We start from the raw sequence: 15,790 nt of genomic DNA on the forward strand, positions 1-15,790 counted from the left end.
CAGACTGCTGGTGTCTTGCAGCAGCGTGTTTGCAGCAACAGTGAAAGCCTCCCCCGCGATCGTCACCCCAGCCCAGGGACACTCGTTTTAAATTCTTAGTCTCTGAAAAGTAAAATTAGAAACTTTAAGATGAGTGATCCAGATTCTGCTTGGTGCTGTGACACCGAAAGCCGGACTGTGACAGGTAACCTTCCAGCGTCTTCACGCCGTGACACGCCCATCTTAGAAGACGTTTATACCTGTAGGTCTCCGTCCTGAGTTCCGTGCCCTGAACACTCTCGTGTTAGAGTCGACGCAGTGCCAGACGCATGAGAATGACTTAATCGTCGTTACACATGGGTTTAAGTAGAATTTAAAATTTCTCCGCTGAGTCGATAGTCAGTTTTAAAGACAATACATTTCCCCCCGGGAAGTAGTTTATCATCGTGTGGATTCATCCTGGTCATTTAGCATTTTAATTTAAGGGCATTTTTTTATGGCCACTACCTCTTCCTCAGTTAACTTATTTGGAGGTAACTGTAGATTCCCGTGCAGTTAGAAGAAGCAGTAGATCCTAGAGACCCCGACTCAGTTCTCTCCCCGATGGCATCCGGCGTCTTGCCGGGTGCAGGATTGCGGCTGGATGCTGGCCTGATAGAGCGAGACAGGGAACCCCTCCGTCTTCACAGCGTCACAACCTGTTACCTTCTGATGGGCACCGCACCCCCACCTGCCGCCCCAACCCGTCCCGGACCCCTGGCAACCACTGGCCTCTTCTCCACCTTGTCTGTGTCATTTGAAGAGTGTTAGGTCGGTGGAGTCTGGCAGCAGGTACGTGTTGAGACTGGCTTCTCTCACTCCCCATCCCTCTCCGGAGGCCCACCCAGGTGGTTGTGAGAATCGGGGGGGTCCTTACTGTTTACTGCCGAGTGGCACCCCGATCCAGATCCAGCATTGTCACTGCCGCGTCGTGGGTTCCGTCCCTGGCCCAGGAACTTCTACGTGCCGTGCGGCCGTGGGCACTGCCAAAAAAAAAAAAAAAAAAGGGATTGCAGTCAGGCCTGCGTGGAAGAATCTCCTGACCCTTTTGGGGATTAGACGTTGGTCCACAGAGGCACGGAGCCTGCTGACCAGAGGCGGTCCGTCTTTCTAGTACCAGACAAAACAGTCAGTTGGGCGCACTCGTGAGGCTCTGTCTCTGGGTCCTCTGTTCTGAGCCGTTGATCTGGATGGCCACGCTTCTGCTCGCTGTGGCCACGTCGCAAGTCCTGAAATTGGGCAGCCTGGGTCCACCCTCTTGTTTCTTCTCTTTCAGGATGTCTAAGCTGCGCCAGTTCCTTGGTTTCTGTGTGAATTTTAGGAAAACCTTGTCCGTGTCTGCACACAGTTTGGGCTTTTGTTAGGACTTGTGTGGGTCAATTTGGGGAGAATGGACGTCTTTGCTGCTTTGACTCTTAGGAGGGAGGAGGGCCGCGTGGCTCTCTCTTTTCGCTCTCCTTTGATTTATCGCATCCGTATCGTGCAGTTTTCAGTATATGCAGAGTCTATACATTTTTTGTTAATTTCCACCTGTTCCTCTTTTTTCAAGCAATTACAAGTGGCGCTGTATTTTTAATTTTGGGAACCCGTGTGTTCATTGCCAGTCAATGGAAACACAATTGGTTTTTGTGTCTTTTTCTTGTGTCCCGCAACCTGGCAGGACTCGCTCATTCTGTGAGTTTTGTCTTTTACTTCTAGTCCTGTTCATTTAACACTCTCTGCGTGCCAGGCGTTATGTTAAGGATGTGTTTTCCGAAGCCCAGGAGTTGCTGGAGCTCGGATCTTCACCTGTAAATTACATATTCTCTCCGTCTGTTCAGTGGGCAGATATTTAAGGAGAACCTATACGGACCAGATGCAGGGTTCCTGCCCTCCTGGGGCCTGTGGTCTGAGACCAGAACTAGAAATGACTGAGAGGTTATGTAGCTTAGTAAAACAAGTCTGAAAATACAGCAAGAAGTTGATTCATTGTAGCTTAGGGCCTCTGACTCACACTGCAGTGGGCAGAACGGGGCCACCTAGTCCGCCTGTGTGGAGTGGGAGCCCCGGGAGGGCCTGAGCCGTGTACGTTGTCCCAGGAAAGGTTTCCCAGGCCGGACTGCTTGCTGAGTCTTACATCAGTTTTTGAAATTCAGAGACGTGGCCCGAGGTAAAAACTCTTATGCAGAGAATTCTAAATATTCCTTGAGGAGGAGCCCAGGACTCTTGGCCAAACCGAATGAAGTCCCCCAGCCACCACCACCCTCACCTCTGTCACCTGCTGCTGTACGAGGCCTCCCCCGCCCTCCCCAGCCCTGTACCATCGATGCCCACAGGGCCCAGGCCCCACGGCCTCTGCACCTGCCAGCCCCGCCCGCCCCCGTGGTGCTGCTGGCCACCCTGCACACGCGCTGCCCCTCACCCCTGGCCAGCCCCCCTGTCCTTTGGCCCGCTCTCCCGCTTCGGCCTGGCCAGCTGGGTTTCAGAGGCACCGAGGAGGTGTGGTCAAGGAGGGGAGGCAGGGCCAGGTCCCCTGTCCAGACTCTTTGGGGTCCTGAGCTTTTATAGCAGTGACCGCAGTCAGTTTCTGGTCAGTTGGGAACCAAAACTCTTACTGGGCAGAAAGGTGCCCCTTGGAACCGGCCCTCACCGGACGCTGCCGAGGGGCGCGTGCAGGGCTTGGCACCCCAGACATGCTGCTGGCCGACCTCACGGCCCCGCAGCCCGGGGTCTGAGCCAGCACTGTCCCCACGCGGGCCTGTCGGCCCTCGGCGAGCCCTGGGCTTCCGAAGCTGAGTCTCTCTTGCTTCCTCTCCCGCCGCTGTAGGAGAAGGTGCTCGTCTTCGAGTCGGCCTGGAAGAAGGAGAAGGACCTCGTGTCCAAGGAGATAGAGAAGCTGCGCGTGTCCATCCAGACCCTGTGCCGCAGCGCGCTGCCCCTGGGCAGCATCATGGACTACATCCAGGAGGACGTGGATGCCATGCAGAGCGAGCTGCAGCTGTGGCACAGCGAGAACCGGCAGCACGCCGAGGCCCTGCACAAGGAGCAGAGGTGCGGGGGGGGGGGCGGGGGCGGGGAGGGGCCATCCCCCCGGAGACCATCGCCTCGCCGCCCCCTCTCGCCTCGCCCTCGCCCCCTCTCGTTGGTCTCAGAGCCCGCCTTTCTGTGCAGCAGTCAGAAAGGACCTGCTGCCTTGGCTCACCGGCAGGATGCACTCAGACGTTAAAGACAGGAGGCTTTGCAGTTTGGATGCCGTATTTTTTCATGTGTCTCATCGAATTGCCCCGTTTTGTGACTGTTTGTGATTTGAATGTGTTTTCCTCCGAAAGGAACGCCCGTGAGCCCATGTGGAAGTTGCTCCTGCAAGAGAAGTGGACTAGCCACTGGAAGAGATGGAGCTTAGGGAGTGTCTGACACTCTGTGTGCGTGATCAGTGGATCCGGGCGGCGGCAGGCAGCTCTATCAACTGTTAACTCTTTTTTTGAGAAAACGCTTGCATTGGCTCGGGGCTCTGTCTGTAAGCCCGTGTAACTAAAAGTTCAATTATAGTGAAGCTCTGCTCTCTGTTACTAGTCTGCTTATTCTTAAAAGTCCCTTAAATTTAGCGGCATGACAGAAGTAGGTGGTCCCTGAGAACTTTTTGGTGCCTGTTCTGACGAGATAACTTGTCAGCCCTTGGCGCGGGTGGGGGGGCCTTTTTTTTTTAGGGCCACACCCACAGCATATGGAAGTTCCCAGGCTAGGGGTCGAATCGGAGCTGAAGCTGCCAGCTGACGCCACAGCCACGGCAGCACAGAATCCAAGCCGTGACTGTGACCTACATGACAGCTTGCAGCCACTCTGGATCCTTCACCTACCACCGAGCAAGGCCGGGGATCAAACTTGAGTCCTCATGGATGCTAGTTGGGTTCATTACCGCTGAGCCCCAGTGGGAACTCCTGTTGGCACTTCTTACATTTCGATTTAAGGTATTAGAAAGTATCTCCCCAGACATTTGCTTCCTTACAGAACCTGATTTTGCTTTATGTAGGATGGTTGAAAACTGTCACTGTTTTTGGTTATATTTTATTTTGTATTTATGTGCTTTGAAAACCTCAAGTGGGTTTTCCCGCTGTGGCCCAGCGGGTTAAGAACTCAGCTGTAGCAGCTGGAGGCTCAGGTTGCTGCGAGGTGGGGGTTTGATCCATGGCCTGGCGAAGTGGGTTAAAGGGTCTGGTATTGCCACACCTGTGGCTCAGAGTCAGTCCCCAGCTCGGGAATTTCCATAGGCCATTGGGTGTGACCATAAAAAAAAATTTTTTTAATGAAAATAGGAGTTCCCATTGTGGCTGAGTGGGATAAGAACCTGACATAGCCTCCGTGAGGATGTGGGTTCGAGCCTGGCCTCTTTCATTGGGTTAGGGATCCAGTGTTGCCGTGAGCTGTGGTCTAGGTCACGGATGCGGCTGTGGTGCAGGCCAGCAGCTGCAGCTCCGATTTGACTCCTGGCCCAGGAACCTCCATATGCTGCAGGTGCGGCTGTAAAAAGAAAAAAAAGAATACATATAAAAACCTAAAGGGAGAGGTTACTTTTGACTTCAGCTTTCCCGGGTATATTCTAGACGTTTCCTAGCATTTAATCCAGGAACTCAAAGGCCTCCTGACTTGTCTTGAACAAGCGAGGCAGAGGGGCCGCCGCAGGAAGCCCTTGAAGCTGGAGCGCCTCTCCGGGAGGTGAGGGCCCCGTGGGCTGTCGGCTCGGGGTGTTGTGGGCCCCAGGCTCAGCTCCCTGCCGTCCTCAGGCCTCTGCAGCGTATGCACCTTCAGGAATTCGAGCCCATTCCTTTAAGAAATATTAGCCTCCTTTGTGGAAAGTCCATGTTCGACTTTGCTTTTGGTTGTGGTGTGTGCGTGCACGTAAGAAAAAGATTCTTCCCAGGCGTGCAGTTCTCCTCCCTTTATGCCGTTCTCCAAGAAGGGCTTGGTTTTTACCCTTTTTCTTGGGGTGCCGCGTTGTCACTGTCTTTCACTGTTTTGGTCAGGGAGCAAAGACCCAGGGCGAGCCAGACGCTCACGGGCCCCTGGCTTTGTCCTCCCCAGCATCACGGACTGCGCCGTGGAGCCCTTGAAGGCGCAGCTGGCCGAGCTGGAGCAGCTGGTCGGAGAGCAGCAGGACAAGATCCGCGCCGTGAAGGCCAGCATTCTGAGGAACGACGAGAAGATCCGGAGGCTGGTGCACAGCGCCAGCTTGAGCTCCAGAAGGTGAAGGCACGCGGCGTCCAAGACTGAAGGTCGCTGTCCTCGGTGTGCGGGTAAAGCGCAAGAGACAGGACGGCGTTTACCCCCCTTGGGGTTCGGGTGGGAGGCAGGGAGCGGGGTTCGCTGGTGGCCCGCTGCCTCTCCGCGCCCGCGGCCCGGCTTGCTCCGTGTCTGAGAAGACCGTGCCTGCCCACCTTCCTCCGGCTAGCGTGCTTGCCGGCTATAAAGAGCTCTGCAAAGCGCCCGTGCGAGAAGTTTCTTCACAGGCCTGTCCTGGTATTTCTGCGGCAGGCTGCTCTGTTCGGTTCTGTGCCGGGTCCTCTGGCGGGAAACCCAGGGCGTAGGAGACCTTGACTTTGGACTCAGCCCGGGGAGGGGCTCCTCTGCTGAGCGAAGGAGGGCTGCACCTCCTGATGAGCACTTGCCAGGGAGGCCCGAAGAGGAACCCGTTGCATTTTTAGCTCGTTGCCACTTGGAAAGGCTTCGGTTCCGCTCCTGTCCTTAGAAGGTACCTGTGGCCTTTTGTTTTCAGCCTCTTGGGAACTACACGCGCTGCTTCGTGTAATTTTCCTCTGGGTCCCCGCTCTCTCTGGCTTGTATTTCCAGCCCTGGCAGTTCACACACTTGGCAGGGAGCCCTCGGAGTGGCTTTCACGGCTGTCGTCTGCACGGGAGCTCGTCACAGGCCGTAGCCTCACTCTCCCCAGCATTTACCCTGGCCTCCCCCACGCGCCTCCCAGCATAGTTGGAGGGAGCCCTCGGCCCTGCAGACGGGGGGCTGCTCGCCACCTGTTCCTTCCCACAGGCGCACACCTGTGCCCCTGAGAGGCCGGGAGCTTGGGGGAAACTGCAAAAGGAAGATTTTAGGGGGGGTGCGGGTTTACTGAAGGTGTTGATGTTACCATTTTTTAAATTGTTTTTTAAAGCAGAAGGTTTTTTTTTTTTAAAGCATCGTTTACGTGTAGTTTTCACCCCATGTGCTGTTGTAAATGCTAAGGTCTGAGGTTTGCGTGTGAAGATTCCCCTGCCTGGAGACAGGGGTCCTCAGGTCTGGGACCTGACCCTTTGCCTCTAGATACCGTGTGTACCGTGCAAGCCAAGGAATTGCCTGAGGAAGCTTTGTTTCTTTAAAAGGTTAGCACAAAGGGCACGGGTAAGGTTTTCTTAGGGTAATTTCCAAGCTGGACCTGTAACAGGGAGGTCGTATGATTTTCTGAGCCGAGTTCAAGATCAGCTTATTAAGATCTGGCATCTTGAAACACCGGTCCTTCCCCCGCTCTGTGCGGCGCCTGGGAGTCTGTTGGATCAGATGGCCCGAAACCTGTCGTTGGGGGAGGGGAGGCGCGTCCGCTCCCGGCCTCCCCTCGCGTGTCCGTCCTCGGTCCCTGCGACGCGGCCGCAACCCCACGTGGGCCCTGTCTTGCCCCAGGTGAAGCTGTCTGCCTTTTCTCAGTCTGTCCAGAAGAGGAGAGTTTTTGTGGCGAAAGAATGCAGACCTTGTATGCGAGTAAAATTTTGTATGAAATAGTTGATCAAATTGTATCATAAAATTTATTTTTCTTTTATACATAAATCATTACAAATAATCGCCTATTTTTCTATAAGTGCATGGGTTGCAAGTTCGGTTCACACCTGGAAAAAGCATTTATAAGCCTTTGGATTGTTTAAATTTTAAAGTGTGTGCGGTTTGTTTTTCACTGAAGCAAGTTCAGGGAACTGTGTCTTTTCATTCATATTGTGACAGCACTTTTCTGTATAAATGGAAGTTCCTTAGGACAGATAAGCATTTATCAGAAACTTTAAGATCGCTCGTGAAGTTTTAGAAAGATTCTGCATGAAGGTATTACTGTATCTTTTCAAAAATGAATTAAATTCCATGTTATTTATTGTTTTGATAAAATACACCAATGGGATTATCACATGTTTTCCTCTGGTCTATAAGTTTTCAGAAAGTACTGGATTCATACATCAGAAATTTTAACTTAAAGGGTGAGCTGATACTAATTTATATTTAAAGGAAATGTGTCAACTTTTGAAAAAAGTAATTTAAAACTAAAATTCAAGCTTTCTGCTTTAGTATTCGTACGGACTTTTCTTTCCAGTAAGCAACTTAAAAAGAGGAGTGGCTGGAACCTACAAGACGGGACGCTGTTATTTCGTGACGCTAAGTGCAGGGTGGCAGGGGGTTGTCGGGAATCTGTCGAGTGACAGGTGCCCCGAAGGGTTCCCGGGCCTCTCTCCCAAGCCGCCCCTGCTGACGACGTGTACCTTCTGTTGACCCGCTCAGCGTCATGGCTCAGGGGCGAGAGGAATGGACAGCTTGTGTCACGGTCGCAGGCTCAGGACGACCGGTTTGCTGGAGCTCCCAAAGGCGTCGGGTTCAGGATGAGGGCGCACAGAGCGCAGCGTGGAGGAGGGGTTTCTGCACAGACCGGGCCTCCCCCACCCCAGCTCTGGGGTCTCCCACCCACCCCAAGGAGGCGGAGGCGGAGCCAGGCCCCCCCCACCCCCATTCCTCCTGTCTCTCAGGAGCCCCCCTCCCCCACCCCCGACTCTGAGCGGCCAGGTGGACCTGATGCAGAGAAGCAGGCGTGTGCCTGGACGCGCTCTGCCACAGTGGGGCCTGTGATGCATTTGCTCATGAAAGGGATTTGTGCTTTTCTAAAAAGTGTTTTAGTAAGTACAGTTCATACAGGGGGGCAGAAGGAGGCCCCCGGAAGAATCCTGTGCTGCTGGTTATCTGACTTCATCAAGGGAGGTTAGAAGGACTTTTAAAATTTTTATTATTTATATGTCTTTTTAGGGCCGCATCTGTGGCACATGGAGGTTCCCAGGCTAGGGGTCAAATTGGAGCTACAGCTGCGGGCCTGCACCACAGCCTCAGCAACATAGGATTCAAGCCACATCTGTGACCTACACCACAGCTCACAGCAGCACCAGATCCTTAACCCACTGAGTGAGGCCAAGGGTGGCACCTGTGTCCTCCTGGATGCTCGTCAGATTCGTTTCTGCAGAGCCATGGCAGGAGCTCCGGGAAGGACTTTTTTAAATTCCGTGAGAGAAAAGACATTTAAATGGCTTTTAAAGCTGTGCAGCTAGGGTTTATATCCATATTTAGTGCTGACTTTCAGATTGATTATCAGCTTCTTAAATCAAGCAAATTGGTCTTTCTGGTAGAAAATGCAGTTCAGGGGAGTTCCCTGGTGGCCTAGCAGTTAAGGATCCGATGTGGTCACTGGTGTGGTGCAGCTTGGATCCCTGGCCTGGGAACTTCATGTGCTGTGGGTGCAGCCGAAAAAAAAGAAAGAAGGAAAATGGGGTTTGGAAGAAAGTTAAGTCCATGAGTCACGGGAGGCCGAGCTGCCGCGCGGAGGAAGGAACAAGGCTTTGGGGACGAGTGCTGTCCAGGTCCCAGCTCCTGCAGGTTCCCAGCAGCCTGGCACCTGCTCGCAGAGCAGCCAGCACAGCACGCCTGGGGTTACAAGGTCCCGCTCGTCGCTGCTGGCGAGTCCGGCCCGCTCGCAGGACGTGCAGCCTGCGCCAGGTTCCAGCCCTGGGTTTTCAGTTCAATCCCCGCTACAGTTCTGTTCCCGGTTGCAGCCTCAGACTCCCCGTTCTGTCCTCGGGAAAGGCCTTAGCATCGCTGTCACCAGGACGGACAAACAGAAGAACCCTCAGCCCTGCCATTCAGAACCTTCATCCAAGCCAGTACTTTGCTGGCTGGTGACAGCCAGCTTGTGTGGGGACTTGTGTGCTAGACACGCGAGAACAAGGTGCGCCCGGCCCTTCCCGCCCCTGGGAGTGCGGCCCCCTCGGGAGGGGAGCTGTGGTCCCATCTGCTCAGGACAGTGGCAGCCGCGCCTCTTCTCAGAGCGTGATTGTTTATTAACCCATCCCCCCACCCCCACCTGCAGCAGTGTCCCCTTGTGGATGACAGACAACCCGCCCCCTCCCCATCTGAAACCTACGCGTGGTGGCGGGTGGCTGTGGAGGGCTAGTGGGGCCCTTGGGGCCACAGCCCTGCCGCGACGGTGAGGTCGGAGGGCCAGGTCAGGGCGCGTGTGATGGAGCCACAGCTCAGCCACGTGGCAGGGTTTCTGCGTCCCCGGGTCGGGATGCCCACGTGTGTCTGGGATTCGTGACCGGGAGGACCTCCCCCAGAGGCTCCTGTCTGGACCGGCGTCGTCCCGAGGGACCCAGGGCCTGCTGGACCCCTTCCTGGTCGGGGTGAAGCTGCGGGAAGTGGGTCTGTGTAGCGTGTGGCTAGCGTGACAGACCTAGAAGGACAGAGGCACCGAAGAGTTTTCCCAGGACGTGGGGAGAGGGAACCAGGCTGGCCCTGACTTGAGAAGAGCATCGGGGGGACCGCAGGGCCCCATGGGTGGACTCGGAAACCTGGGCACAGCTTGATCTCAGGAGGTGCCCCTGGAGAGGAGGCCCGGCTGGTCTGAGAACACAGGCCAGAGTCCTGTGTCCCCTGGAGCCCAGCGTGCCCCCCAAGGCCAGCATTACTGTAAATGTCTCTTTAAAGAAGAGTTCTCCTGTGGCTCAGCGGCTTAAGGATCTGGCCTTGTCACTGCAGCGGCTCAGGTCACTACTGCAGTGTGGATTCGATCCCTGGCCCAGGAACTTCGGCATGCCCCTGGCACGCCTGTCCCCCCCCCCCAAAAAAAAGGGAAAAGTATTTTGACTGGTAATTACGTGTCAGTATCCTTAATCATTCTAAATTTTCAGATGTGGCATAACTGGTTTCTAAAATCAGGCTTCTGTTCTGTTCCTATGGGGAGTAGGTAATATTAACATGGATTAACAATCCAAGTGACACAACAGGTCCCCACTGAGCCGTCTCCCCTCCTGCCCACCTCTCCCTGCCCCTGCAGGCGGCCACTTTTGTGGCCTTTTCCTCTATGTTTCTTTAGTGAAATGCAAGCAGACAGGAATACCTATCTCTATGCCCCCCATCACACAGCGTCGCAGAAGGTAGATGCTGTGGTACGCTCTTCTGCACCTTTTAAAAATTTACTCTATCAGAGTTCCCGATGTGGCTCAGGGGGTTAAGGACCCAGTGTTGTCTCTGTGAGGATGCACGTTCAATCCCTGGCCTTGCTCAGCAGGTAAAGGATCTGGCATTGCTGCAAGCTGCGGTGTTGGTCACAGATGCGACTCAGATCGGTGTAGACTCTGGCTGTGGTGTAGGCCGGCAGCTGCAGCTCTGATTCAACCACTAGCCTAGGAACTTCCATGTGCCACAGGTGCAGCCATAAAAATAAATACATAAAATAAAAATTCACCCCGTCTGGTGGAGCCCACAGGCTGACAGTCCCCAGAGGCCTTGCAAACCTTGCGGCTTGTCCCCATGTCCCCTGAACCTGGCACGAGACCCAGCTCCCTGTCGCTGGCCTCGGATGGCCCCCAGCCTGGTGCCGTGACGGGCCTTGTTCCTTACGTGTGCAGATGTGTCTGTGGGCGGAGACCAGAAGTGAGGTCGCAGGCCGCTGAGTGAACACACGGTCGTGTCAGCACCTTGGCTGCGAGGTGCTGGTTGCGGGCTGTGCCGTGCGGTCTCTGGCCAGCACACGTGTGGCTGTGTCTGTTTCCCCACAGCCTCTCCAGCATCGTATACCCACGCATTGGGGGTTTCGCCACTTTGAGGGGGGAGAGAGAGGATCTCCGTGACCTCTAATTTGCGCCTATTTTGAGGGGGTTTGAGCATCTCGTGGTGCGTTTAAGGGCCCTTTGCTTTCTGTGAACTGACTCTTCTGATCACTTGCCCTTCATTCTGCTGGACTCGTGGATCTATTTCTCGAAGCCCTTTGTGTCTTTGAGGTGTAGGTATGATTTTCCAGTCGGCCTTTCACCCAGAGTGCTGCTGAACAGGTGGCACCTACTGCTGATCGTCCTCATTTTACAGCTGACGTGCTGGATGGTCCCTCGGGTGCTGTTGCCAAGAGCGGTGTTGACCCCTGCTTTGCGGTCCTTTTAGCACATTGCAAACGCCTTCTCACGCCGGCTCACAGAGAGCCTCCACCAGGAAGCCTTTTGGGTGATTGTCCTTCTCTGTGAGGGAGAGAGACTCTTTTTCTCCTTTGGCCTGGCGGCGCGGTATTCCAGACCACCTAACATCACAATTCCCGCTGTGGCACGACGGGATCAGCGGCGCCTCTGTAGCGCCTGGACGCGGGTTTGATCCCGGACCTGGCACCGTGGATTAAGCATCCCTGTTGCCACAGTTGTGGCACAGGTTGCGGTGGCGGCTTGGAGCTGATTCCTGGCTCTGTAACTCCATGTGCCGCAGGGTGGCCAAAAAAGAAAAAAAATCCTTCCATTCATAGATGAACCCCCGCCTGATCAGGATGAATTATTCTTTTGGCATACGGATTGGCTCTGTTACAAACACGTTATTCCAGGGTTTCTTGTTGCCAAATGCTTGTGGCCTGGCTTTGGGGGCTGGGGGCACCCCCTGTTGTTTGGTTGACCCCAGTCTTCTGTGGGTTCTCTATCCCTGGAATGTGGCCTCTCTGTGCTCCTGCCCCCTGGGCTGCAGCCCTGGACCCGGGGCACCTCCCCGCCCCCACAGGGGAGGTAGGCGAGAAGGTTGGGGGGGTTGCCCCTCTTGCCCCCAGCCCGAGCCGGCAGGGTGAGGGCGCTCTAACCAACAGTGGTGGCTGTGGGTCACCCCCGCCTCAAATCATACACCTGAGCCAGGACCCTCTTCCTGCCCGGGGGCCACAGCTGCTCATCGGGGCGCCTCTGCGGGACCAGCCAACCCACCAGGCACAGCAGGTGCAGTGCCAGGTCCCACAGCACTTTTGGGGGGCCCATGAAAGTGTTTTAATGTATTTTATAATCAAAAGAAAATAACTCTTGGGTCAGAGTAAATGTTTAAATACATAATATGAATGCATCTGCCTCTATTGCAATGTGGTTGTAAAATACAATTTTTTATGTTTTTTTTTGTGAAGAAAGGGCCCACAAAGGCAGGGGTACCGCAGGCCACGGTGCAGCCTGAGTGCCCCTGGCCACTGGGACTCACACCCCATCCCCCAGGTGGCTGGACCCACCTCGAAGGTGACCTCATCCGCCCTCCCAGGGAGCAGAGCAGAGCCCGCTTTCTTCCGGTGGGTTTCCCGTTTTCAGGGGTTATGGCTCTGAAGGGAAGCATCTTTGGGGCCGTTTCAATCCACACACTGGGAAGCATTTAAGAACAGAATTTGCAAACAGAAACTCTTAAACCCTGGCTTTTAGGCAGGCGTTAAGCTCATTCATAGAGTTGCAAAATCAAAACCTCTCGGAGTTCCCGTCATGGCTCGGTGGAAATGAATCTGAGTGGCATCCATGGGGACGCAGGTTTGATCCCTGGCCTCACTCAGTGGGTTAAGGATCCGGCGTTGCTGTGAGCTGCGGTGTGGGTTGAAGGTGTCGCGCCATAGAGCTGACATTGCTGTGGCTGTGCCATAGGCCGGCTCCAACTTGACCCCTAACCTGAGAACCGCCATATGCCACGGGTGCAGCCCTAAAAAGACAAAAAAAAAAAAAAATCAAAACCTCGCATCAGCACTTGGATGGGCTCCTGCAGCCCTTGGCGCCCTGGAAGGAAGCTATCCCCTTAATGGTGGCCTCTGTGCCCCACTGCCAGCTCAGCTCCCCTGTCTGGGGCCTACGGACTGGCCTCCATCCGTCCACAAGGCCCTCTCCTGCCACCTATAAAACGCACATGCAGCTCAGTATTTCCCCTATTTTTACACCTGCCAAAACAACCATTTGTGGTTTTAAAATAAAATTCTTAGACTTCTTAGCAACGGAATGAAAAGGTCACAGTTTATAAGAAGCAAAGTGGTCTTGGGGGGTGAGCTGGACTGGGGTCCCCCAGGAGGAGCCTGGCAGGGCCCTGCCTGTGGGGCACCTCCTGGCCTCTAGAGCCCCCGGTCACAGACGCTGTCATCCGGGGCCTGCGTGCAGATTGAGAGGCGCAGGTGGGCTGGGGCCGCTTGGACCTACAATTGTTAAACTTTCTGGGACGCTGAGCTGATCTGTGAAAAACAGTAGCAGAGACAAAAGCTCCTTAGTGCTTCTCTGACGACTCTGCGCCCGTCTGCGCCTCTGAGCGCGTCTGTGTGGTGGAGATGCGAGCGTGTGCTCACCCCTTCTTGCCTCCACATTCACTTAAGGCTGGAGTGTCTACGCCGTGGAAATCGGCAGATTGATAGAGCGGAAGTGCTGATAAAGTACGTTGGAAATGGCCAAACAATGGAGGCCCTTCGGCGCTGCCTTCGCGGCTCAGTGGTTAACAGACAGACCCGACGAGTATCCATGAGGATGCGGGTCCGACCCCTGACTTCGCTCAGTGGGTTAAGGATCCGGCGTGGCTGTGGCTGTGGTGGAGGCCTGCAGCTGCAGCTCCAATTCGACCCCTAGCCTGGGAACCTCCACGTGCTGCAGGTGCGGCCTTAAAAAAAAAAAAAGAAAGAAATTATTAACCGACATTCAGGTCAGAACTATGCTGGTTTGTCAGTTGCAACCACAGGCTGGCTACGAGTACAAGCGTTCAGCAAAAATCTACAAAAGCGTCCACTGATGGGGAATTTGTAATAACGAGTATCGCCTATTTTATTTCTTGGACATTGTGTGCTACACACCGCTGAGTAATACGTCGAGCGTCTCTTCTCAGGCACCGTCCCCTTGTTGATTCCTGTGGCTCCTCTCCCTCAGGTCGGGGGAGGAGCCGTCTTACGAGAGGCGAGAGGCGTCTGGGTCTGACTCGGGGCCAGAGCCGGGGGGCCCTCCTGGAGGCTCTGGGCCTCCGTGCTGCGGGAGGCCGAGGGCCTCGAGCCCCTGGGAAAGGGACAGGCTTCCTCCGCAGGCAGGTCTGGAAATCCCTTCTGTACTGGTAACGGGCTGGCGGGGGGCCCCCGCCGTCCACAGCAGGGTCTTCAGGCTGCGCTGCTGCTGGGTCCCCAGGCCCCTGTAAAGGGCAGCGGCGGAGCCAGGGAAGGTGTGCGGAGCGCTTTCTAAATGCTTACACCTGCCCCGCTTCCCAGCAAAGCAGCCCCTGGCGGTCACGGTGACCTCAGGCTCTGTTTTCTCAAACAGACACACGAGGGAGTTTGGGATGTGGCTTCCTTCCCCCCGATTGAGCGGGCTCTGGGGTACCGAGGTGCTCCCGGGGTCTGGCCTGGGCTCCAGAATCAGAGAAGAGCCTCAAGACGTTGCCGACGGAGCTGAACGCACCTCATCGCCTCCGGGATGGATCCAGGCTGCCCCCACCCGGGGTCCTGCTGGTGGCATCCCTCACCCAGGAGGGTGGGTGGGGAGGGTCGCTTGTCCTTCCCTGGCCACCCAGTGCCCTTCCGGTGACCCTGCAGCAGCACGAATTGGACCAAAAAGGGGGTGCTGGGTGGGGTCCCTGCGCTCCACCCACACAGCTGTTGCTACTTTCGTCTCAATGACCTTCGTTGTTTTCACTTTCTGCCACTTAGTCTTTGTTCCGTTAGAAAGCAGCTAACTTTCTAAGAAGATAAGCATAACTCATAATCCCACCTTCCAGAGTTAACCGTGATGTTTTTGCTGATACGCATCTGTTTTCCCATCTTTAAACATTTCTTTTCACAATTCTGTCCGTTCTTATTCATACGCAGCAGGGGCACGGCAGCGTGCACGTGTGCCCTGTTGGGACTGTGGCTTGTGCTGTCATGAATCTGGACTTCTTCTTGTCAGTAAACGATTTACTCTATTTCCCTCTGCCATTGTTTCTCTTAACCGTAGTTTTCATAGTGGAGTGCTCTTTCATTGAGTGGATAGCTTATTTTGGTTCAGTTGCCAACATTTCCTCATTCCATAATAATTTCTTTTTTGAACTATCGCCAAATACATGCTCCCGCCCTTATCATTTGTTCTTGATTTCTGCTTGATTGCATCACGGGAAAGAATGGGACCTGCCGAATCTCAGCCTTTGAGCTGTGTGGAGGCTGCCTATGGCCTAGCACGTAATTTCGTAAAATGCCTTATAAATTTTTTTTCAAAATGTATCTCATTTTGGGGCCTAACAAACACTATTTGACGTCTTTATCTCCCCCACCCATTCTTATTGTGGTAAAATACACGTAACATAAAACCGACCATTTTCGGCCTTTTTTTTTTGGCTTTTTTTTTTTTTTTTTTTTTTTTTTGCTATTTCTTTGGGCCGCTCCCGCGGCATATGGAGATTCCCAGGCTAGGGGTCTAATCAGAGCTGTAGCCACCAGCCTACGCCAGAGCCACAGCAACGTGGGATCCGAGCCGCGTCTGCAACCTACACCACAGCTCATGGCAACGCCGGATCGTTAACCCACTGAGCAAGGGCAGGGACCGAACCCGCAACCTCATGATTCCTAGTCGGATTCATTAACCACTGCGCCACGACGGGAACTCCTCAGCCTTTTTAAGTACATTTCTGTGTCACGTTTTTGTGCACCTGTTGCCACCCTCCATTGCCGGCGTTTTTTCTTCTTTCCAAACGGAAACTGTCCCCATGAAACACTAACCCTCCAGGCACCCCTCCCCCACCCCCCAGGGGCTGG

The 15,790-nt window shown here is 54.5% G+C and overlaps 1 protein-coding gene across 2 annotated transcripts in view; it reads left to right on the plus strand.

The window, feature by feature from the left end:
• Positions 1 to 6,822, plus strand: part of TRAF3IP1 (TRAF3 interacting protein 1) — a 50,145-nt gene extending 43,323 nt beyond the window's left edge. For both annotated transcript variants that reach the window (XM_047773934.1, XM_047773935.1), the window contains 2 exons: positions 2,825 to 3,048; positions 5,077 to 6,822. In XM_047773934.1, the coding sequence (XP_047629890.1) occupies positions 2,825 to 3,048; positions 5,077 to 5,242 (390 nt within the window). In that variant the 3' untranslated portion in view covers positions 5,243 to 6,822. The remainder of the gene's footprint in view (positions 1 to 2,824; positions 3,049 to 5,076) is intronic.
• The last annotated feature ends 8,968 nt before the right edge of the window (positions 6,823 to 15,790 follow it).

The sequence above is a fragment of the Phacochoerus africanus genome, chromosome 3, assembly GCF_016906955.1.
Source record: "Phacochoerus africanus isolate WHEZ1 chromosome 3, ROS_Pafr_v1, whole genome shotgun sequence".
Classification (NCBI taxonomy): domain Eukaryota; kingdom Metazoa; phylum Chordata; class Mammalia; order Artiodactyla; family Suidae; genus Phacochoerus; species Phacochoerus africanus.